The 24676-nt window shown below is 45.8% G+C and overlaps 2 protein-coding genes and 1 long non-coding RNA gene across 15 annotated transcripts in view; 2 read left to right on the top strand and 1 right to left on the bottom strand.

Annotated features, from left to right (window-relative positions):
* The window catches only part of ralgapa1 (Ral GTPase activating protein catalytic subunit alpha 1), a 64943-nt gene extending 50636 nt beyond the window's left edge, over window positions 1–14307 (bottom strand). For 12 of the 13 annotated variants that reach the window (XR_001478758.2, XM_015350327.2, XM_069193017.1 and 9 more), the window contains exons 1-12: window positions 14195–14307; window positions 8266–8376; window positions 7019–7068; window positions 5791–5848; window positions 5244–5287; window positions 4579–4756; window positions 3804–3919; window positions 2816–2954; window positions 2293–2501; window positions 1782–2018; window positions 1262–1450; window positions 487–627 (exon numbers count right to left, since the gene is read on the bottom strand). Coding sequence is in view for 12 of the 13 variants with exons in the window: in XM_015350327.2 (XP_015205813.2) it covers window positions 487–627; window positions 1262–1450; window positions 1782–2018; window positions 2293–2501; window positions 2816–2954; window positions 3804–3919; window positions 4579–4756; window positions 5244–5287; window positions 5791–5848; window positions 7019–7068; window positions 8266–8376; window positions 14195–14300 (1578 nt within the window). In the remaining variant the exon portion in view is untranslated. The remainder of the gene's footprint in view (window positions 1–486; window positions 628–1261; window positions 1451–1781; window positions 2019–2292; window positions 2502–2815; window positions 2955–3803; window positions 3920–4578; window positions 4757–5243; window positions 5288–5790; window positions 5849–7018; window positions 7069–8265; window positions 8377–14194) is intronic. The other variant, XM_015350328.2, reaches the window with a different exon arrangement.
* Window positions 14308–14660: 353 nt separating this feature from the next.
* LOC138241005 (uncharacterized) lies at window positions 14661–15143 on the top strand. The gene is made up of 2 exons (XR_011190184.1): window positions 14661–14747; window positions 14919–15143. It is a non-coding gene; the product is annotated as an uncharacterized lncRNA (long non-coding RNA).
* Window positions 15144–16951: 1808 nt separating this feature from the next.
* On the top strand, window positions 16952–23528 carry brms1la (BRMS1 like transcriptional repressor a). The gene is made up of 10 exons (XM_006632135.3): window positions 16952–17518; window positions 18108–18198; window positions 18400–18527; window positions 18795–18874; window positions 19049–19145; window positions 19720–19809; window positions 20421–20485; window positions 20902–20941; window positions 21427–21553; window positions 21703–23528. The coding sequence occupies exons 1-10, from the start codon at window positions 17383–17385 to the stop codon at window positions 21818–21820; spliced, it is 972 nt and encodes a 323-aa protein (XP_006632198.1). The 5' UTR covers window positions 16952–17382; the 3' UTR covers window positions 21821–23528.
* The last annotated feature ends 1148 nt before the right edge of the window (window positions 23529–24676 follow it).

Here is a 24676-nt window from a genome sequence, read left to right as displayed (position 1 = left end):
AGGGATCAGTGAATATTTAAGAAAATATTATTTGGTGCTTCACAATGACTTATTCAGGTTTATTCTGAGCAAAAAAGTACAACCCAATTTTTCTTTAGTCTCAGTTTCTACTGAGACTAAAGAAAAACGAAAATAAGACCGTTCGCATTTTCTTCTTTTGAACCCGATTACTTATAAACTGAAGTAGCTGTCACTTATTTATTAAGAAGTTGCATAAGCCAGAGCTCTTTGCTAATGAAGTATGCTAATTCATTAAGTCCGGACTCGCTACCTCTCTATAAAAATTATTTGTGTTGTTCAGCCTGCGGCTCAGGTGAAACCAATCAATATCATGCAAATCCTGCAGCCTATGGATTAAAGCGCCTGTAACCTCGGTTACTATTTAAATATGCTGAAAACTGAATCCATATGACACAGTCAGAAATGAAACCAACAGGCAACATTAAAAAAGCATGGACAGAAAAAGACCCATTTGAAATGCCACACCTGTAATGTGGACTGTACTCCAGCGCACACATTGTATTCTTGCAGCTCACAGTCTGCCATTTTGTTAATGGCATCTTGGTAGGAAGAGTTTCTGGGCCAGCTGGGGGTCCGAGTATGGCCAGAGGCTTTTCCAACCTTTTCCTTAAAATGAACAAGGAAACAAAACCTGTCACGGCAGCCTGCACAGGACAAGGGGGATCATGCTCACTACAGGGCTGACCGGCCGATTCACAGACAACTCCATTTCACCTTCCTGGTCGGCAGCACCTATGCACACGTAAGCTTTCACCCTGGCTGCTACTTTGTGGGCTGCCTACCCTCTGCCACTCTGACAGTTAACAAAATTGTGGCGTCTATCCCAGTCACCTCTTTTTCAGCTGCCTGCTGTTCCGAAGTTATTTTCTAGAAAAAAAATACCCAAGCAATTAACGTCAGACCCTTCTTATGTAGTTCAGGTGGGGAGCTGCGTCAGCATGCGCAGGCTGCAAAGGAACAAGTAATAGGATTATTCCATGCTGAACAGAGAAGAAAGAAAACACAACGTTTTGGCCGTGGAGCCTTCTTCAGCTGTGAGGTGTGAGGAAGAAACCCTTCTTATTTTCTGTAGGAGGGTATGCAACCTGATAAAGAAAAACCTTTATGGCAAAAAGGTGCGTTAAGGAGTGACTGCAGGGCATTCACTTCAATCTTGTCTGACGACCATGCGCTGTGTATAGTAGCTGCCGTCCCAGGAGGGGCAACCGCTGACGCGACTGGCAGTGAGTTCTGCCCTCACCTCCTCCTGGTCCTTTTCGGACCCTGGCTCCCCGGCTGAGCCCAAGTGGATGACGCTGGTGGCCGGGGAGCTGCAGTGCTCCTCGGGGTCCCTCATGAACACAGGCTTGTCTTCCTGAGCGATCCACTCCTGGTACACCCTCACCACCTTCCTCATGGCTGCCGCCTCGCACATGGGCAGCAGGAAAGCCTGTCCTCGGGGAAACATGAAACACGTTCAGGACTCACAGACACGCGCTGTACTTTTGTAAGCAGTCCTTCATGTGAAGACATTCTGTTTAGGTGTGGGTGTCCTTGTGTAGGATTTTATTTTACCCAATCAGTATACTATAACCTTTAATTGTTTATCTGAGCTGTTTCCGTCCCCTAGCTGAACTTCACATAAGGATGAGCTTCAACACTTCATAAGCTGAGACAAATAAAATAACAGCTACCCAATCGGCTGTTCCAAACCGTTACAAAATAAACCAGGTACTGCTAGCCACCTTAATGCAAGACACTCTGCTACTTCTCGCTCATACCTGCCGGAAGATCTCAGTGATGAAGTTGACATTGGTTCTGGAAGAGCAGAAGACCTTCCTGACCACTTCGATGTCCGTGAGGTGCTCTTCATCCACACTGCAGAGGCTAGAAGAGCTGGGCTCCCTCTCGGTCAGCGTGCTGGTGTTGGAGTGAGACTGCTCTGTCTCCACACCGCTGTCCACACCATCAGGCCTGGGGCCGCTGTCCTCTCTGGCTGCCAGGCCAGCTGCTGCCCTCTGAAACACCCCCAGACACCCCCAGCTCAGACAAGGCTTTCTTCTTAACAGCAGGACCAGATCTGCCTGTCATTTTTTTTATACATCTTGGTTAGCGTTTTAAAAAGTTTAATAATGCCAAGTGGAAAGAACCAATTACCTTCTCTACTCTGCACTTTTCCAGCCCACAGTTATTAAATATTATTACAGACTTAAACATGTGTGTCTGTGCTTTTCACCTCAGAGGTCCTGCAAGTAACCCCAGACTGAAATGAATGAGGGAGCTCGGGTTCACCTGAATGTTCTTTGGCACGTTTTCTCCTTCGACCCCGGGGATATGAGTCCCAGTGTTGGATCGGGGCTCCAGCCAGAAAGACACCAGCCAGCGAATGAAGACGACGCGAGCATTCAGGAACATCTCTTTAGTGCAATAGATGTCTCCGCCGGTCTCCGGGTCTCTCTTTATTATCACATAATGTGGCTTTGGTCTCATGTGAGGCACCTCTGCAGGCAAGAATGTAAAGTGTAACTATGCTGTACAGCATACTTTGTAGAAAACATATGCACCTGTGCTCAATAAATACAAATCTATTACTGATTCTTTTTCTGCTCAATTTATAATACACCCAAACTTTTTAAATAATTCAAAATCCAATGGCAATCTCTGAAGCAACAGAATTAATCTTAGCACAAAAGCTCACAGCACACACTATATCTATATATAGTGTACTACTATATATACTATATATAGTAGGTATAAAGTAACCTACTAACATAAACATATATGAAAGTAAGACGAATGTTACTGCTTCCCTTACCAAGTACTGGATTGTATAAACTGGTCTCCTTGGAAAAATTTGGGAAAATATGAGGAAGATAATACTTTTTGAAGTTTCCAAACAGGAAAGCAAAGCCCTTTTCGTGATTTTCCTTGCATTTCCACTCCAAACTTTTGGCCTGCAAAACACAAAAGGGGCTTTTAAAAACAGACGTGTCGCAAACTAGGGAAGGGCATGCCCAGAAGCAAATATACATGGCCTATCTGTGTCCGTCACATAGCAGGATATTTAAAAGACCTGGCAAGACCAAGTGTCCAAAAATACCCCTCAGTCAAGCAGTCAACTATCTCTACAGTTAGCAGTTGGATGTTTTCATATCAAGTATATCAGACAAGAGTGTTCCATGCAGAGGCAGGCATGTGTCCTGGTGAATCAGGGAGGCTGTGTTAACTCTTAGATCCACACAAGCCTGAAAGAAATCCCAGTACGAATGCAAGCACAGTAATTTGCCTTCACAATCAGACTCTACTGAAAGAAACTGCATTCATTCAGGACCCCTTTCTTAAAAGCACCAATGTGTAATTTACCAGGACTTTTGAAGTGCAGCTTTTTAAGCTGGAAGAAGATCAATGCTATGGAATGGGCTTTAAGTGTTCAGGAAATCTTTTATAACCGCTGCATATTTCAAAGACATAAGCTTAAGCTAAACTGTCTATCCTATTATGGATTTTAAGATGTATGCTATTCATCATTGTATTTTGAATACCTTCAAGGCGTAACTTTGATTTACAGACAAAAGATGGTTGTCTACAAATTCACATAACTTGTGTAAGGCTGCATTATTAAAACAAATGATTTTCAGAACCCTCATTTTTTACCATCAGCTACAACATTTATTCAAAGTATTAAAAATCAAGTAGTGAAGGACACATCAGAAGTGGCACACATGCAACATGTGGCACTCAGCATGCACAGCAGTCAAGCATGCAACCACAGTGCATCAGTAGGGTTAGTGGAAGACAAGTACCTGGATTACCATGTATTTCAAAAGTGCTTCTAAGAAATAGCTGGTAAGGTCATCCTGACCCTTGTCTCCAGACTGAGGAGAAACCAGGGGGGTGATTTCCTCAGGAGTGACTTGTGCTAAGGAGACAGGCAAACACGTCATCGCTTTCAATTGCTGGGCTCCTTCAATCACGGCTCGGCCCAAAACAACAAACTAAATGCCCACTTCCACAGACTCACATAAAGCACCGTTTCATAAGTCGTCTTATTATAAGAGAAGAACAGTGAGAAAATTACAGCTAGGGGGCATTTTCAGACATCGCAGATCCAAAAAAACAGTTAATATGACAAACATTTTGAAAATGAGTTTAGTAACAGCCTTTTATCATTAACCACAAAATGGTTTATTTGTAGTCTTAAGGTTGGTGATCTTAACCCTTCAACGTTACACCAAAACTGCATGATACAAACAAGAGATTTGTCAGACAACATGCTTTCATTTCTTGGCAATATTAACCTTAGACATATTACAATTATTAAGTAAGCTGATTCCCTACTGGTTTGAAGAAGATGGTGACTTAATTCAGGATAAAACTTAAATTAAACGTATGTTTAAAATTTACATCAATATTTGAGTCAAATAAAATCAATATTTAAATCTTAACAAAATTCCACAGCCTACCCGTTTTACCAAAGTCTACAGTCATTGAAATGACAAATGTCGGAGGCTCTGAGGGCTCTACGTGTCTGACACTCCTGCTTCCCGAGGAGCGAGAGGGACGGCTGCAGAAACTCACTTTCTTGCAAGCTGAGCGGGGGGTTGATGAGGTTGTCCAGGGTCCGAGGTCCGTGCTCCGAGATGGGAGGTGGAAATCCGGGGATCAGACAAGCAAACATGCACAGCTGCTCACAAAGGCAGTTCGTCTGGAGCGCCTGCATCCACAGCAGGAACAGACGGACGCCTTCCCTCCGGATCTAGAGGGGAAAATCAGATCCGTCATCCAGGAATGTGAAGTACCGAAATACCAACGGCAAAAATAAGACGCAACTCGTTGACCTGTTTACAAGAGGTTTCCTATTCCGCCTTATAATTCCTTCTCAATCTGGTGTCATCATTTGACTATATAGTCTAAAACGATGAAGAAATAGGAGAAATGGATCATAAACACATAATTATAAGCTTGAAATACCAAAACGTAAGCAGCTCCCTTAACAGCAGTCTTTTTTTTTAAAAAAAGGGTAAAGGTTCAACGCATGCTGAAAGATAAGCAAAGAAACTCAATGTTTCGGCCGTGGAGCCTTCTTCATGTATAGAAGATGGCTCCTGTACACCTCAAGAAGTCTCCACAGCTGAAATGCGGTGTTTCTTTCCTTTCAGCGTGGATTGAACCCTTATCTGTTCCTTTGCAGCTCAAGCATGCTGATGCAACTCCCTGTTCGCACGTCTTGAAGGAATAAATACCTTTAAGGAATTTCCAGTATGGAGAAGCTTCTTTAGAATTAAGCCTGGGAAGAAAAGGTACAAAGAATAGTCAGATCCCCATCATCTAACAAGTGTTTCGCTTCTGTTCTCAGGACAATGCATGTGAGAGTTCTCGGTCAGACTTGGATAAAACTCTTTCCCAAGTCCTTGGCATTCTCTGATTTACTCTTGGTGATCCTTGCATCCTATAGCAACTGACCTTAGTGCTAAGGAAAAGGAGAGACCACCTTGGTTAACTCTATGTCGGCATTACTCTCATGTGCCCTAGACTGACAGCAGGAAACACCACCACACTGTTTTCTGGGATGTCTTGAATTAAGAAGCCTGAAGTGGCAAGTGAAGATGAGGCCGCAGGTCCACACGTTTACCACATACCACACGCTTGATCCGTTCATCTCAGAACACAGTCGTTCCCAACAGCACGTGGCATACACTGGCTCTGAAGGGATCCCACCAATAGCACAGCTTGACAGGGTGGAATCCTTCATACACATGAAGAGAAAACACAGCTCCAAAGAAAAGTTACCTATGCTGTGAAACTGCCATCGCTCCTGGATCCTCTCAGGTAGAAGCTGTAAGATTTTCTAAATCGGAAATAAATCAGAAATGTTTAGTGCTCTGTGAAGACGTGAGGAGATTAGCACACTCTGGCACAGTCTGCCAGCCTCGGCGATTTTACAGTGTGCTTCTCGGCAGCCTGGGACACCGACTACAAGTGGAAAATAAACTTTTTTTTGGAAATCTTAAAATATAGAGAATTCCCCTTTTGTACCGTTTTGACTGAGGGAGCTGCAGACACACCCTTTGCAAATGACCAGAATTCTCAATTAATTGAAAAAAATCAAACGTCCCCATGAGCACAAATTATCACTCAAGAGACAGCAAACTATGCATACATGACACAAAGGTTCATTGAGACCTTCTTATGATAGGCCTTTCCACACGTTTGGAGGAAATACCCAGCTGAACCCCCTAGGATACACTTGAAATGTGCAAGTGTAAACTCAAATGTACATATTTTTAGAAATAAAAGAACATCAATCAACTACAACAGACCCAGTTATACGGTGGAGCACAGTGAAGCCTGACAGAGACGAGACAGGATGACAAGTCTGTGTCCCTGCTCACAGGCATGCTCCAGCAGGGCGAAGAACAAAGCGCAGCTCAGCACTCCTACTGAATCACTGCTCACCTCACAGACATCGATCACAACTCGAACTACCTCATTAAACGGGTTTTCCACCTTGACAGCATAACAGAGATGTAGTGTTGTGGGACATGTTCCAAGAAAAAACACAGCACATTTTTTCTTGGAGAGGGAGAGTGTTCTTGAAAATGGTCATATTGAAATTACAAAATATATCCTTTCGAAGTACCAGGTACAGCTTCTCTTTGTAAAGGCTGGGACACCAGACATAAAATCCTGCAAGCCTCATTGCACAACATAAAGCAAGTCGAATAAAATAACCGAATCCACTCTGAAGGAACAAATCAGCCCTATTATGTTAAGACGTCTGTCTGAGCCATGCTGTTTTTCTGTTTTCATCTTCAACAGCAAGACACACGGTGAAATATTATGATCTGGACAACCCGGCTCTGCAAGGGGAGGGTTTGGTTCCAGCCTTTAACAAACAGCTGCTGAATGGCCTGTGACTGCAGCTTCAGACAGAGCGCAAGTCCCGCATGTTTCACAGGCAGCTTCCTGGTTTGGGCTGTCAGACACACTGTAAAGCCTGGGTGTCTGGAATTCTTACCTCAAATATAAAAAGAATGGAGTCAAGTTCTTCCCTTTGTGATTTGTGACCTGAAATGTTGACAAAACATAAGTAAAATTTTCTAAAAAGGTACAATGCACCACAGCTTACCAAACATCTTTTTACAGTGGTCTTTACTTCAATTCACCAACATAGCCTGTCAATACTGCACATTACTGATTTACCCAAAACCATAAACATAGCTGTGCTTCAGAAGTTGTAGATTCAGTATGACAGTGAAATATTGCTATACATTTTCCCCCTTTGTGGCATTCAATTTCAATTTCCAAGTTGTTTCAAAGATGATTCTTTGAAACTGCTCAGCCAAAAACGTTAATAATGAAAACCAGAATTAAAACACTTCTGCTTCGCTGGATAAGATCAAATGCATGTTCGCATACTGGACAGGTTCGGCAACAGCAGAGGAAGTTGGGCAATGGTAAGGTTCCTCACACAGTACTGTATGAGATGAAGGCAACAGCCTGAAGTTAAGACAGTGAGCCATTGTTGCACTGTAGTCTAAACAAAGCAGCTATCATGGTTGACATCTGCAAAAATGGTACTTGCTCCTGCCTGCTGGAGGAGACGGTAGCGCAGCCTTCAGCAGCAGTCATGACCTGTATCGTCACAGGTAAAGTGGTCCATCTGCCACGAACTGCGACACCTAAGCCAAGGCCAAGTGAGCCAGGGCGCGTGAGTACAGTCCTCTGGCAAGGCATAGCCCCGTCACTGCTAAAGAGGTGAGCTGAGCCCACTGCCCCTGCCAGACGGGCCAGAGCTACTCCACTGGGGAGCCTTGTGGATCTGCAACCTCCGTACTGGGACAGCAGCTGAGCTTTAACTCCGATCAAAAAACTAAGGACTCCTTTTTCACTCTTCAGGAGAAATATAGCCAGTGCCATTTTTTTTCCCTTCGAGATGAACTTGTTTACAGTCAAATGAGAAGGTCGCTCGTCTTTCCTATTTAACTGTAGGCATGTTGCTTACCTGAAACCCCGAAATGAGTCGATACAACAGGTGCCTTACCACATCACCTGTGACAAAGTGCCGAAGAGCGCTATTCATAAAACTGTCTTTAAACACAGAGAGTAAGGAAAATGATCATGTTAAAATTAAGAGGAAGCACGGGGATTATCACCCCAGTTTTCAGAGAGCAATAGTTCAAATAGTTCCAACTGATTCCGCAGGGGCAACGTCAGTTTTGAGTCACAAAGTGTGTTTATATCAAAACAGAGCCAATTACTTACCTTTCTGCTTTAGGCTGACTTCAATAGTCACAAAATTTTCAAAAAACACATAGTAGATATGGGAGTAGTTCTGGTCAAAGAAGTGCTTCAGGTCAATTGAATCAGCATTCTCTGGAGAGGAAAAAAATAGACCTCACTGGTCAATTACGGAACTGTCAAAGCCTAAAGTATAGAACTGATAAAGTTTATAAAACCACTAATAACATTCCATCCAACTTTCTGAAGCCCAAATAATGTGTCTGGCATCTGGAACTCTCCATCATGTGGATTAAAATTATTTAAACTAATTTGGTTTGTCAACCTAAAGTCTGAAGGATAAAAGAAACCACAACTTGCTCAACATCCTAACATTTACAAAATGTAGAACCTTCACATCTACAACAACATACTTGAATATAGTATATTTACCAGTGCAAATAATGCTGTTTGATCACACCTGACCGGATTACAGAAGAATAATGGCAGAACAGGACCAACACAAGTATGAAAAGCATGTTTTACAGAATTAACTTTCCATTTTAACAGGTGGCCTTCACTTTCTTCCCCTGCTAGACCATGTACAGCACAAATAAAGCGCTGAAACTTGTCTTTTAATCTGCAATCACATGCACCGCACACGAATAGCATTATTTGGTTTATGAGCATATCTGAACATTTCTGTTCACTTCAAATATTTCGTACTGGTCTCAAGAGTTCCTTGTAGTGCTCACCGGGAACACACCAGCACTCAAGGGCACCTTCTGGCTTCATCTGAGGAGTCTCTGCCTTGTGCCAGTTCAGTTAGGACATTGTGATGCTTCACCCAGATCACCCAGATGACCAACAGCAATGATCCAATGCAACTTTAAAAACTGCAAAATCCGTGTATACCAATATAATTCGCTCGATTCCTCCCCCAATCCCATCAGTTTTCTGGGCTACCTGAGGCATAGCGCTGTGAATATCTTGAGGCACTTTCTTGGACATCCTACTAAATCCAAAAACGAGTTATTGCATCCTAAAATTAGATTTCTATGGGTGTTAACGATTAGGCATGTGATTTCAAACACAAATGATCACATTTAAAAGACGACCTAAGATTCTTAACGCAATACTGTCTTAAGAGCCCTTTTCCTTATAAGACACCTGGCAGGACTGCTGCTCGAGCAGAACTCGGCGACTCCGAGTTTCTGAAAAGTCCGGCTCATTCAGAGCGAAAGGCGAAACTGTTTAGAAAATAATGACTAGCATTTGTGAAGTCGGCAGGTCTGAAAAATAACCATTCTTCAGGCAGCCAAGACAGTCGGGCCACAGCTGGAATGAAATGACCTAAAAAATTGACTTAGAACTTTGACTACTTTAGTTTTAACTACAGTCATTGTATTTGCAGTCTTCTGAGAGAAGAACCAGTACAGCTCATGCTAATTAATAACAGCTGATTAATGTGTACATAATGTGTATATCTACCTGGATACAGAGGACTGCAAATGTGTCCAAGAGCTTCCACAGCCAATTTAAAAATAAGTTACTTGCATTTATAAAGGGCTTTTCATGCCAGAGACATGGGAGGGGATCAGCTTCATCCACCTCTGAAGTGCAGCACAGCAGCCCCACTGCACAGCGCAGGTGACCAGGAAATCCCCTCACCAGCTGAGCAGGATCCTTCGGTAAGCCAGATTGTGCAAGCGCAGAAAGGAATTCAGGCAGGACACCAGAGTTCACGCCCCAACGCTTCTGAAAAGTGACAAAAACCTCTGACGCAGGCCTCCTGCTTGACTGGAAATGGCCAAAGACACAAATGCGATGACAGCAAGAATTGAACTATAAGTATCTTAAAATATGCAGAAGAAAATACTCCATCATTTAGCTCAAAGCTGTCAGAAAGATGCTGTCAAGATAGCTGACTTTGCCTTGACCCTGCTCAGGCCTTCCTCTCTAGCAAAGCTCACTGGGAAAAGCTGTAGCACGAAGGGGAAATACTTTCATACCTCAAACAATACCCAAGGAGAGCCACGCCTCACTTGTTCAGTAGGGAATTCGCAGTAGTAAAGTAGATAGTAGGCTATCTTACAACCATGGGTTCACAGCACAGACAAGAAAAATCCTTGCACAGTGCAGCAGAGCAGACAGAGGCATAAGACAGACCAAATTCCCCAAACAGACAATTAGAGGGAATTCAAGCATCACCAGTTACAACTAGTTCTCTCAAGCTTTTTTTGTTTCAGATATATTAAGAGATGAATTCACTTTAGAACTGAGAAAATAACAAGCCTGGAAGAAAAATATGTATCCAGTGCAATCCAGTAACATAAATAAAATTCATTAGAAAGTTAAATTGTCTAAATGTACTGTGTACTATTGTTCATACATTTTATCAAAGGAAAGATGAGAACATACTGGATACTGATAACTATTTAGAAACAAATACTTCTAAAAGAAATAGACCTATGGTATTTCATGTTTCCTTTGAATCTAAAAGCTGGTTGGAGTAATAATTAATTTATTAATGGAATGTCAGTTCAACAAAGCAGGTACTAGGCTAGTTACTTTAACTTACAGTGGTGAAGTGTTGTTAAAAGGACATCTTGATAAAAATCCCTTCATACTTTTCTCTGTGGGTGGTACATTAACTTAACAAGTCTGGTGAGCACATACTGCAAGTCAGTCCAGCTGTGGGCTGTTCAATCTCCCCTAGTCTGTCATAAGAATCTCATAATGGACATTCACAGAAAATGAATTATACAGCAAATTGCCACTAGCGACGTTTAATAGTTCACTTGCTCCGCATACTTGAAACACTTAAAGTATACATACGTATATTTCAAAAGTTCAGAAAAGCCCATAAAAAGCAAGCCACATAAAACTGGCTGAACAGCTACCACCTGCCTTCGGGCAACGAGCTCCTTCTGTAAAAACCTCAGTGTGAAGGAGGAGAGGCCATTCAACGACTGAGGCACGCACTGAGGAGATAACTAGCTCATGTGCCAGCACTGATTTACTATGCAGTAAAGCACCGCTGTAAGTAAAGCAGAGGAAGTTGCATTATTTGAAGGTCTAGAACTGCCCCTTGTAATTACATTCCAATTAGATTGGCTTTCCTGGAGGTTTACAGTACTAGATATCACATCAGGGCACTGGTGCCCTGCCCATCACGGCTCTCCACAGCGCTATGCATGTCCATCCAGGGCTGCAGCAAGGCACGTCGTTCTCCTGCCCTTCTCTGCTTCCGACCTCAACGGAGCAGTAACAATCACTTCCCACAGGCCGTTTCAAAGCGATCGGCCAGTTCCAGCCCCAAATCCTTCCAATTCAAAAAGAACACAATCCAATTTGTATCTGCCCAGCTCACCCCAGCTCCCAGCGGAATAACGTGCACAAAAATACATTTCGCCATGAGTTCACGGGGATTATAAAACACGTCCAAGTTTATCTACCACTATTTCTTGATTTACGGAATTCCTATTATAAGACTGCAGTGTGGGCACTGTTAGCAGTCTGGGCCCGATCTGGAAAAGCAGGTCAATAGCACAGTGCTTGGGATTGAATCCTGAAGGAGACATGTGGCTGGCCAAGTCAGTACTGAAGGAACATGCCATATCACAACACTGCACAAACAACAAAACTATTTCACATAACAAACTATACATTAACTTCATACAATCAATTTAAACCACATCTATGTAGACACCTAGTTCAATATAGATATTACACTAAATTAAAATACTACCCTAAAAGGCTAATCTCCCATATTTACTAAATAAACAGAACAAGAAATATAAAAACAAACATGTCTGTAGTGTGGAATTCAAGTGTATTAAAGTGTGAACACAAACTTCCAATACACGACACTTTCCCATGTAGGAAGCAGCTCAGCTCAGCTGCTCGGGGGATTTTTTTCTCAGTCCCCTCCTATGTTCGAGAGCAGCCTACAGTTTCCCCTCCTTCCCAGCACAGACTCCTGCTGTGCCTTTATCTGACAGAGCTGCTGTGGTTCTGGATTACACAGGCTGGGGCTGGGCTTAAATGCTAATCTACAGCCCATTTCAGCGGGCCACCGGGGAGTTTCTGCAGCTCCAGGTGAAACTTTGAGCTCCCACTCCACAAAGCCTATGCAGAAACCTCAAGGTCTGCAACAAACCTAGATCCCATCAGCATTGAGGAATCATCACTTCTGGCTCTGCATGAGCTCTTTTGAACACAACAGCCAAATGAGAAGACAGAGGAACTGATCCTCTTCATCAGAAGGAACTACAATCCCACACCCATCAGGCTGTCATCAAAAACTAATTTCCACAGTGCTTTTCTCTACCGGCCCCTCGTCCAATTAGTCAGAGCAATGCAACAAAGCAGGCTGCTCTGCGATAGCACAGCACACCGATGACTGCTGTACAGGAACAACCCTGCACATCGGCCTGCGACTACGTGGGACCGGGAACAGCACTTGCAGATCTCCTGTGTTAAAGGAATAGGGTGGTTCCCGATCTCGACCCAACTGCTACAGGATGCCCATAGCAATATCCTGTAACCGGACAGAACTGAAAGCAAAGATTAGCTAGGCTGCTCTTGACTGGGCGAATGTGGCTCGTGATCAGTGCAGTTACCTTTTCGGTGCCAGAAACCGAAGACCCACGGGAAAGACGACCCCAACTGACTGACAGCCTGTTCGTGTTAATTGCTTTACTTCCAATTTAAAACAGCACCAGGCAGTATCTGGACAAGCTGACAACAGCTCACAGTCAGGAGGTCTTTGAAGTTGCTACCTGAGCTTTCAGTCTGTCTGACAGAGGAGGCCTGCTATTCTCTTTCATCTGACTTTCTTGACAAAGAAAACCCTTCAGGAGACTGCTGTTCATAGGAAGTGCAGCGGCTCAAGTGCTGCAGGTGCGCCAACTGTCTGATCACAAAGACACTCGTGTCCATTCCCCCACTGTTAACTGTCATGGCAGACAGCGTGCAGCTCGGTGCTCAGGAAACAACCATTGAACTCATCCAGCTGTCCGGAGTTACTTGCCACTGGGTTTCTTATTTGGCCTGTGAAGCAGAATCTGCTCTTAGGGACACACACGCTTGGCATGACCATTAATAAACAATGAATTTCCACCAGACGGAGGAATTGTTTTGTGCGTTTTGGAGAAGCTTGGAGAATACTACATCAAGGTCTGCCTACATACTGTACCCTTCATTGTTGCCCACTGACTTATCATACAGTGTGTGATACTGTGTTTTCTTTCTTCTCTTTTCAGCATGGAATAATCCTATTACTCGTTCCTTTGTAGCCTACGCATGCTGACGCAGCTCCACACCTGAACTAATACAAACAGTATGCCTAATTTGTTTTGTTTTTTATCCCAAAATATGTTGTAACTTCTATACAACAGAAATGGCAAAGCAGCGAATTGTTTTCTCCCATGATAAACTATGCACAGGGCATATAAAACACAGTGAAGGCAGCCCTCGGGTCAAGCCCATTATAAGAGGGGTGAGGTCACACGCTGTATTCCCAGCCCGGGACACCCCGGCCAGCAGGTACAAGCGACCAGCCCTCCGGAGACGGGAGCCGGACGCCCTGCCATCTCCACTCCGCACTCCGGGGGTGCTCTGCGAATCACAGCACTCTCACCCGGGGAGGACAGCGTATCACACAACCCCACCCCCGGAAAAAGGGGGAAAACACACTCGCAAACATTTCTCCTTCAGCCCGACACAACAAAAACAAATGAACACGCTCGGGGGAGCCGCCGAATCGACACAGCCCGACTTGTAGCCCACGGGGACCGATAAGCCGACGGGCGAGGGGCAGGCTGGCTCACTCACAGGCCCTGCGGGAATAGCCCAGGGCTCGCCGGCTGCGGTTCCAGAGACCCCCGGCCATGCTTTCGGGGGGACAGGGGTTATCCCCCTGCCCCGCTGTCCCACAGACGGCATGTCCGCAGACCTGCAGCAGACTCACCTATCACAACCCGCAGGTGCTTCAGGCGGGTCAGGACGTCTTTCTTGGGGTCCAGCACCTTCTGTGTGGATTTTTTGACGTCCCCATGCGGTTTTTTAGAAAACATCCCGAAAGCAGACAGGGAAAGTCCGGTGGAAGGAGCCAGCCCCTAGGAAATCTTCGTGTATGTTTTTGTTTTTTTTTTTAAAAAAAAGAGGAGGTCTGGGGTCCGTTAACGTTTAAAAGGACACGAATTCACATGCCTCCGCGGGCTATAAAAAGTCAATAAATAAATAAAACGCACAGGGTAGGTGTGCATTTTGCAGGGGAAACAAAAATGTCATCGGAAGCGGTCCTTCCCTCCTCAGAGAGCAACACACCTCTCGCCCCAAACAGCACTAATGTCTCCAAACATGGCGGAGCGCTCAGGAGGAAAAACAACTCAATGGAAGTCAGAGCAATCCAACCCCACCGACTCGAACTACATCTCGGGTCAAACGTGCTTCGAGAGCACGCTGTTCTCGGAGCAGGACAGCCGCCCATCTCTTTAGAGACGAGGCGAGAGGCAAAGCGCGTCAGTATAAGACTTGGATTTGTTTTTGTTTTGTTTTTTTGGGGGGGTCATTGGCAAGAGCGGAGGTGCCAGTTGTCATGGAAACCTCGCCACGCTGTGCGTTTCTCGTTCACTGCTCTTCAGCATCCGCCGATTTCATTTTGGCGACCGTATTTTTTTTCTTTTGTCTAGTTTCGGGGCGCCTGAAACACCCTGTTCTGCGAAGAAGAGGATACCCGGGGGCGGGGGGGCATTTCTGCGCCGGTACGGAGCTGCAGGGCCGCGAAGCCCGTCTATTCCGAGTGCTTTCCAACGCATCCTTGTGGAAGAGAAAACAATGTGAACACCACAGAATTGTCTATGTTTTTAAAATGTGTTTAATACGTTACTACACTGAATAAAACTATCTTGCTTCGAGTACTTTTAAATACGTTTGTGCGGATCGTGGCGACAAAGATTTAACGTACACCTCAGTATTAACAGCCTGATCGTCAATCAATTATAATGTCTAGTTCAAGCAAGCGTGAGGCAGTCCTGGTTTATGTGGCACAACCGAATTTTACAGTGGACGTCTGGTATTTCCCTTGCTTTCGTGGTGAAAGGAAGTTTCCGTATATTACATTGGAACTGCGTGAGGCGCCGGCTCTCGGACTACAGCTCGCTGGGAATCTGTGCGGAGAGGTACTGCTGGGTCCCATTTTTGTAAAAGCTTCCCAAACCCTGCTGCCTGGCCTTTTGTACCACAACCACACTCCTGTGGTGAGGCTGAGAAATCGACAGCAGAGCAAGATAATACGATCGCGAGGAAAGAAATCGTATTGGCTATACTTTCAGACCTGTTTTTTTTTCTTTCGAAAGACATTCAATGCACACCCTCCGTCCTGATGGTGTATTTCTACACTGGGACCACACCTTGGACAGGTCACCGGTCCGTCACCGGCCACAGGGGCTCGAAGCCCGAATCGAACCCACTCGTGTGGTGGGATTGCTCACACGGCGCCGCTGTGCCAGCCTGGCCAAGAGCCCAGAGTCACGTTTCTCACACCCATTTGTTTTGATCCTTTCGGAGACGGGGTTTGTTTGGAGGCTCGGGTTCCTTATTAGCCAGCATATTGCACCCAGAAACCACAACCAAGAGGACATGGAATATCCCCTGTGTGACTGAAAAAATACATGTTTTTGTTAAACTGCACACTGAACACTAAGATACATAAGATGTCCAGCAGCCATATCACCCTGCAACCCACTGGAGCTCAGCAGGTGTGAGCCTGGCCAGTACCTGGAGGGGAGACTCCTGGGAAAGCTGAGGCTGCTGGAAGAAGTGTCAGTGGGGCCAGCAGGGGGCGCTCACCCTGCGGTCTATGTGTGTCCTGATTCCCCAGTATAGTGAAAAAGGCGCGTTCCTTCAGATGAGATCCAAAACCGAGGTCCTGACTCTCTGTGGTCATTAAAAATCCCAGGGTGTTTCTCAAAAAGGTAAGGGTGTAACTCCAGTGTCCTGGCCAAATTTGCCATTGGCCCTTACCAATCATGGCCTCCAAATAATCCCCATCTCTGAACTGGCTTCATCACTCTGCTCTCCTCCCCACTGAGAGCTGGTGTGTGGGGAGCGTTCTGGCACATCATCCAGGTGGGGCTGCACACTGGTGGTGATGGAGGGGATCCCCATTACCTGTAAAGCGCTTTTAGTGGAGTGTGCAGAAAAGCGCTATATAGGTGTAAGGAATTAACATACAGCATTAACATACATACAGTGTACAACACCAGTCAGTCATCTTTCACAGAATGAAATTCTCTTTCTCAATAGCATTTCACTGTACAGTACCCAGATACAAAACGGTAAACATTGCGATAAAATCAAAAGCATAATAGCAACCTTGGGGAAAAAGATCTCCCTTTTACAGTACAGTAAATGTCTTTGTTTATTTTAAACCCTTACAAATACACATTTGGGAGGCCCACTCTGAGGCAGAATGAACTGCTCTCTAAAAATTTCGTTTAAGATGTTAAAGCAGCAGAATGTTATGCTGTGGAGCTTGAGTTTCCTTTTGGTTTGTGGATTGTTGAGTCGTACCAAGCGCACTGCTTGACTTGAGGTGCTAAGAAATCACTTGCTGTTAACTCGATAAATAATGTCTGGGCTGGCACCGCCCACATCAAATCGGAATTACCCGAAGTATTCCGGGGATAACCGAACAGGGGAAATCGTCATGCTCTTGAATGCGGTTATGTCACATCAACCCCGGAAGTGGGCCGTGGCGTTTGCAAAGTGAAAAACAGACTTTTGGAAAATGTAGTTCAACCCCTCCCTTGTCCCGCCGCCTTCAACCTAATCACATGGCTCATAAGACTACAAGTCCCAGAAAACCAAAGGAAAAACAAGAAAAAAAACAACAAAAACGCGCCAGTCAACCATCCTTGTCTTACATTAAACGTATCCCTTTTTGGAGTGGGTTGGTCGAATCGAGAGGTCTATTTCTCCAGTTGTGTGTGATTGGCCATTGTTAGAGTCCGTATTTGCAGCTCAAAATCTGAAATTCGCCAGGCTGTTGTCAGTCACTGGCATTTTTGCGTCTGTTTATTTTTTTGCAAACAGGGGGACCGGTGAGTTTTTGCGGGTTTTGCCAGCCGGTATTTAGGGTACACCGAAGGGGCGATGCCGGTGCATTCGCGGGACAAAAAGGAAAGCAACCACGAAGAAATGGAGGTGGACTACCCGGAGCAAGAGGGGAGCACTTCGGACGAGGAGGACACCGACAGCTCGTCCGTGTCTGAAGATGGAGACAGTTCAGGTGGGGTGGCCGCCGATCGCTTCAGCTCCCGAGAAATGTTGCCTGAGCCACGTCGATCACGTCCGGTCCGCCTGTACCGATCGATAGCATGGCTCACCCCGGGGAGCACAGAGACACTCGCCTCTGCTGGAGCGGTGCCGAGGGGGTTTCTGTTTTCAGCTGCGGACCCAGGGGTTTTAGCGCCGGTCTTGCTTTGCTTCTCTGCGGTCGGAGGGGGTCTCCCCCGGTTCGCCCCGAGCTTCTCGTGCCGCCGCCCGGGGACCCGAAGTGTTAATCATGGGGGGGCGCATCTGTAGCCGCTGGACACACGCGAGCGCATCTGCAGGACCGGAGCTGTCACGCCGCCCGGTGCGCCGTTACTGCTCGGGAGTTAGTTTGTGACGGCTTCGGAAATCTCCGACCTGCTAGCTCCACGTGTTTTAGTTTTTGCAAAGTGCTTTGGAGCGCAATGACCACCCGTTCCCTCCCCAGATCTGTAGCTCCTGCCAATATGTAGAGCGATACTGTGGCTGTAATGGTTGGGAGATTCGCCTTGTGCGTGAAGCCGGACTTACTTGTTTCTGTGTGTCTCTTTTCGTGCACGGAGCAGAGATGGACGATGAAGACTGCGAGCGGAGGAGAATGGAGTGCTTAGACGAAATGACCAACCTGGAGAAACAGTTCACGGACCTCAAAGACCAGTAAGGAGATCGGCGTTGCGCTTTTAATGAACGAGGCGCTAAAATGTCTTGCCTTCAATACCCACTTTACCACTTTTAAACTCGAGTAAGGGACGCTGCCACTCTCTGAAGGGGGGAGTTTTCAGGAAGCCGCAGGATCTGTGGAAGACAAGCTGAATGGGTAGGAAGATGCTCATTTCCTTTTGTCTCCCTTCTGTTTAGGCTGTATAAGGAAAGGCTCAGCCAGGTGGATGCCAAACTGCAAGAAGTCATAGCAGGAAAGGCACCAGAGTACCTGGAGCCCCTGGCCACTCTGCAGGAGAATATGCAGATCAGGACGAAGGTGGCAGGTGTGTGTGAGTCCTGACTCCAGGGCTGTGGAGGACAGCTGTGTGTTATAACCCTGCCCTGTTCTGTTCTCCAAACCTGCACTCACGGAGAGCATTCAAGCGTTTTTTTTTAGAAATACACTGGGTTTTTTTCTTTTGAGTGGAATGCCATGTCTCTCGGGGCAATGTTGGCCCACAAACTACCCATCAAGGTCTAAAGAGGGAAGATCGTTCCAGGAGGGTGTCTAAGCTGGAGGCTGTAAACTGCTTTTCCTCTCCCATCTCCAGGGATTTACAGAGAGCTGTGTCTGGAATCGGTGAAGAACAAATATGACTGTGAGATCCAAGCGGCATTTCAGCACTGGGAGGTGAGGAACCCAGTCCCTGTACTCGCTGAAGTTGTGTAACTAAGTGGCTGTTTTAATGAAAACGAATGTTATGTTATGGCGATTTTTTTTTTCCCCGAGCTGAGTTTTACCTGTCGGGAGGCGTGGCTACTCGACTGACGAGTCAGTTTTTTTTTCCTTGCCTCCCTCGCTCAGAGCGAAAAGCTGCTCCTGTTCGACACGGTGCAGAACGAGCTGGAAGAGAAGATCCGGCGCCTGGAAGAGGACCGCCACAGTATTGACATCACCTCGGGTACGTCTGACCCAGGCGGGCTGGGAGCACCACCGACGCCAGCCCCAGCCTGCCACGGGCTCCGGCCCCTCCCCGCCAGTCCCCGTGCCGCTTGGCAGAGTATTGGAAGTGGAGCGAACACAATTGCATTTTATTGCAACCTCGGGCTTGTATCATCTGTTGTAAATTCTGCTGGACGTGGGCATATTTTAGGGTACAGATTTGGTTAAAGGCAAGGGTAGGGACAGGATGAGTTAGTGGTGGGGTAACGCCCCCAAGTCTTTGCCCATGTCCAGTACTGTTACTAAAACATACGTATATATTTGCAGGATTACGGTGAATTCTAGGGGTTGGGACTGGAATGAGCCTAGAACTGTCATTAGTTATGGGTGACTCAAGGTTCAACATGGTTTCAGCATGCACTCTTTTATAATTGTAAGGCTGTTAATTCCACAGAACGTTTACCACTTGTTTTCTGCATTTGTAAATAGTAGTTTGAGTTGGATCTCAGATGCTTTGTGTCAGCTCCTGTAGTAATTCGATAAACAGTAACAGGCAGTTGGACAAAAACAGCCTTTCGGTTGTATGGTTGCAGAGCTCTGGAACGATGAACTGCAGTCGAGGAAGAACAAGAAGAAAGATCCCTTCAGCCCTGACAAGAAGAAGAAGCCCATTGTCGTCTCCGATATCCTTCGCTGTGTTTCTTAAGTCAGGAGTTTCGGACGCCTTGGGCGCCGTGAGACGGCGGCTGCCTGCCGCCAGGCCGGGACGCTGCTGTGTCTCTGTCCTGCGCTGTGCTGGAGCCTGTGGAAGCAGGGAGGCAGCTGTGGCTGTGAGAAAGGACTGAGTGCTGAGCAGCAGCTCCAGGTGCTCTCTGGAGTCACATTGCAAACCCCGTGCTCTCGTTGGCCTGAAAGTTCACCTTGGCCTGCGGCAGCAAGCGTGTGTTTTCACAGCTCGGCTTGCATGCGTGCCCAGGCGCAGACGGTGACCAAGCTGGGCATGCTGTCGGTCTCGCGCCCCAGCTGCGGGTCAGGCGTCTCGGGTTCGAGTGGGATTCGGGAACGGGAGGTCGGGACGACCCAATCGGGGGTGTGCCGATATGACTCTTTCGGCTGCTGGAAGAGGGCGGTCAGAAGGCGTTTCTCCCACCTGGTATTGCTGTGGTCACAAATGATTATCGTTGGCAAATCCTAAACTGGAAAAACCAGTTGGTATCTGTATAAATCAGTTCTAGGTTTAAGCATTAGCTTCTGTATACAGCTTCCCCCAGTGCATTAACTTTAACGTTCCCACGACCATATATCGTTTACATGCTGCAAGACCTCGATGTACTTGAAGACTGGACTACGATAAGGAAGGTATGCGGTACGAACGATGCTTAAAAAACAAATCTACCTCGTCTTCTACAGTACAGCAGACTCAGAGCGGCAGTCTAACCGGACAGCCTGTGTAATATTGCAGCCGATGTGTGGGTAGTAAAAATCGCACATCTGTGTTGCACCCTTGGGCTAGCACAGCTCAGAGGCTGACTTGCCTTCCTGAAGAAAAAAGCAAGGAAGAAGACTTATAGCAACACAAAACACAACAGAGAAAGAGGCAGTGCAGGAGGGAGGTTAAACCAAGGAAGGCGGGTGTGAGCCCCGAAGGGGAAAGGTTATTTCCGTTAGGAATAGAACACTCCCTGCCCCAGAATGAGATCCGCAACGCTGGCTCTTGTGTGTGCTTGTTTTCTATGCCCACCCTGTACCTCAATGTCTTGTCTCATGTGCTCTAGGCAATGGCGACTTTGGGGCCGCACAGAGTAAAGCACGACGGTGAGTTCAAGTTTGTGTTTCTTTATCTGCCTTTCTTCAGGTCACGCGCACAGCTGCATTCCCTTTCGTGCTCCTGGGGTGCCAGGCACTTGCTCTCTTCCTAGGGAGGCTGGTTTTCAGTGCCTGTCATGGCAAGATGCCTCTCATCTGGAGCACTCCTTGAGAAAGGGATGATCTGACTGTGATTCGTGTTTCCATCTTTTATGACCTAGAGGCCTGTTTTGAAAACGAATAGACTGAATATGACAAAAAGCAACATAACATGACAGAAGGTCATGTTTTTTGTTATCAGAATGAACAGGAAGCACACACTTTTATGGTTATTGTGCGCACTGACGCTCCAGAAGAAGCGAGGAGGGAGGAGAAGGGGTATTTGTGTGAATTTTGAATCGAGTCTCAGAAGCTGGGGTCTGTGGGTGTCTTCTGGAGGCCTGTCCTGACAGCGCCGGTGTGCATTGTAAACCGTGCCTCTTTCTGCCTCCCAGTCCCAGCAAAGAGCGACAAACACCAGCACAGCGCGCGGTCGGAGGAGGGGCGCCTGTTCTACGACGGGGAGTGGTACAGCCGGGGGCAGACGATATGCATCGATAAGAAAGACGAATACCCCACCAGGTGACGTCTGCTCTCGGGCTTGTCTTCACTGGTTCGCGAAAGGGTTTGGAGGTCTTCCAGACTGTTGTGTGTGTGTGTGTGTGCTGTAAATCTGTTTGTCAAAGAAGTTGTTTTGTTTTTAATCGTCCTTCTCTATTTCTTCCTTGTAGTGCCATTATAACAACCATTAACCATGATGAAGTGTGGTTTAAACGACTGGACGGCAGCAAATCTAAGCTATACATTTCCCAGCTCCAGAAAGGCAAATACACCATAAAGCACTCTTAGTTATCCCTGGGCCTGTGTTTCCTCCACGGGAATGTGACATCGTGCCATTACGTCTGTCTTCTCATGTTCTAAAGACCGTTTTCTGTTGTTAAACGCGGATCCGTTTTGTTTTCTCGTTTCGGCGTGCCGCTGCTCTGTGAGGTGTTCGCGGGTAGCAGTCCCCGGGTTTTCAAACCTGCCGTCGTAGCGTCTGCGCTAGGCCGTCCATCCCGCCAGAGAGGGGGAGAGATGCTGCGGTCGCTGGGGAAACCGGGGAGAGACTTAGACTGGACTGCACTCCCTCCCTCCAGCAGCGAGCACTGGAAACTCCTCTCGAAGAGCCGCCTCTGTCTCCACTGCCAGTACGCGAGAGCGTGGGAAACGAAGAAGCATACCCGAATCTCATTCTGGTGGCTGCTCTTGCTCGATTTCGATCTTGCCCGTACTCCGTGCCAGTCTCAAAGTCTCTCTAGCGTGTCTCCTCTCCTCCATGTAAAGAGTCTTTCCTTTGCTTTTGAAGTGTTGATATGTTTACCTCATACAGAGTACTGCTGCTCCTGGTTTCTTTTACGGTGTTCCTTCCAGTACAGTATTAAAGCTTTCAGGCACTGGCCACCCGGCTCATCGACCTCTGGAGCCTGTGTGAGGCGTCCGCAGTCCAGTCTGTGAAAATGTGCAAGGGGAATGGGAAAGGACGTTTCTAATATGTAAAAAGGGATAATTAATGTATCAAACAGGTTGATGCAAATACTGAACTTTGCCTCCCACTTGTAAATACCACAGGGCCTGTATACAGTGCCAAACAAGTCGAGTAGGATTCTGTCTACTGGGAACAAACTGAATTAACCATCTACAGGTCCCTATTTTTCGGTCCTTAGGAATCACAGGTTGAATAGTCGTGAATTGTCACATACTTATGTCGGTCTAGTTTTCGCCTTTTTTTTTCTTTCATGTTCGCGGTGTACGTTCTTGTGAACTAGAAACTGAGAATGAGGTTTGCTTCTATTTTATATGTGCAGGGTGACAGCAGAGGTTAAACGGAAATGTTAACCCTACCCGACGGTTCTAGAGTACCTGCTGCACTGGACGTCTTGCATGTATTAAAATACCACCTGACGCCTGTCATGGCCAATGTCCCTATTAGTAGCATGTGTACAGGACCCGTTACTCCTCCGAGAGTCCTGTATATGTGTACTTTAATCCTTTGCACCTGGTAAAGTACAGAGGAGATGTTGTCTAAGGCAGTACCTGCCCTGTGCCACATTAAAACCTTCAGAGCGGTGCACTCAAGACATGCCAAATTTCAATTTATTTTACCATCGTGAATATGAACGCATGAATGGACTTGAAGTGTATGTTAAAGACGTGTTCAGTGGTACTCGATTAAGGGCTGACTGGTTTCACTGCTGCTATTCTCAGTATGGTGATGGCTGTACAATAACTCCCCTCATTCTGTATTGCCTTTGTGTTAAGGCCCCGTGCTGTGCACATTATTTTCACTGGTGCCCCGCCACAGTGCGCAGTGAGGCTGCATCAGTTCATGTGGACATGGGTGTGACACCCAGGATTTTTTACGCATTACAAACTGCAAATGTGACCCAGTGCAATTCAGCATGTATCAGGTATTTCAAAATGTATTGGGTATTTCAGTATGTATTGTTATTTCAATATGTATTCAATAAAATGAATGGGAAACATGCAATTTTGCAAAAGGTACAAAACTGTAAAAGGGGTTTTGTTTTCTGTGTTTATTTAAGATCAGTTGATAGGCTGAGATGAGTACTTTCATCACCAGAAGTTGCTGGGACCCATTTTTCTAGGCCTGATTTTAAAAAGAAGCATGGATTTTCTTTGAAAGTCCTTGACATAACCTAAAGTTATGATTGAGACTCCAGTGTTTACAGAGCCAGTTTGCAAACATTTGTTTTTCCTATTTGACAAAACAAGTTTAACATATAACTGGCTTTTGGTAATTATTTCATAGTTAAAATTATGTTTGGAGGAATTTGAAAATTTAATAATTTGAAAATATTGATATTGTTATGACATAAACTAATCTTCTGATATAGTACCACATTTTCCCCCATGCAATTGTTTTACTTTTGTATAGCATATTTCGACATATATAAAATGCATGTACAATTACTGAAATATGCCTTAGTCAGATGAAAGAAAAATACATGGAAAAAGCAACTTACCTCTTTTATTCATGTTTTTAAACCTTTATTAAAATGTTAATTGTTACAATTTATCGGTACATTAAAATGCTACAGTGCAAAGCCTCCAAAAAGCGTGTCCAGAAATGACTTTTTTTAGTGTTTTTTTCTTCCGTTAAGCAGTCACCAGCACCCCCATTACATTTTAAAGATCAAACAGATGTCAGGACAGCTTGTCTTGAGACATCTGAACTTTAATTTGAAAAAATGTGCTCCTGCAGAAAAACAGAAGCTCCGATTCCTCCCTTGAGAGTGTTAAAAGCTGACAGGAGACCCTCTGACGTGAAATTAGCAGAAGACCAACTGAAAAAATGTAAGCGGTCAATTCTCCTTGGACAGATTAGTGTTCCACAAACTGCAGCATTCTCCAGCTGTGGTCTTTTACAACCCTGATGTGAGTTTTATAGACGACTTACAGTGTTTGTTAAATAACTGCTTTGAGTGCTAGATTGTACTGGAAAGAAAAGGATTCCTGATCCAGACTGATGGCCTGGGTGTTTTTGGGGATCACCTGCAGAGCTCCTGGAATGGCTATAATGGAATGCAGCTGGTAGCCGATACAAACAACCCCGTATAGTTCTGTACAGGCAGTAGGGTAAAATACATACTGAAAGCAACAACAAAAGTAGTAATGAGATTCTGAGCCTGTCCTGTCCGTCTG

This window comes from Lepisosteus oculatus, chromosome 8 (assembly GCF_040954835.1).
Source record: "Lepisosteus oculatus isolate fLepOcu1 chromosome 8, fLepOcu1.hap2, whole genome shotgun sequence".
Classification (NCBI taxonomy): Eukaryota; Metazoa; Chordata; class Actinopteri; order Semionotiformes; family Lepisosteidae; genus Lepisosteus; species Lepisosteus oculatus.
This window is presented reverse-complemented; position numbering and strand designations above follow the sequence as displayed.

Bases quoted from the DNA above. Each gene is read 5' to 3' on its own strand.
- brms1la (XM_006632135.3), top strand. From the start codon at position 17,383: ATGCCGGTGCATTCGCGGGACAAAAAGGAAAGCAACCACGAAGAAATG. The intron at 19,146-19,719 runs GTACGTCTGACC...GTATGGTTGCAG, and splicing joins CAGTATTGACATCACCTCGG to AGCTCTGGAACGATGAACTG. The intron at 19,810-20,420 runs ATATCCTTCGCT...TAACGTTCCCAC, and splicing joins GAAGCCCATTGTCGTCTCCG to GACCATATATCGTTTACATG.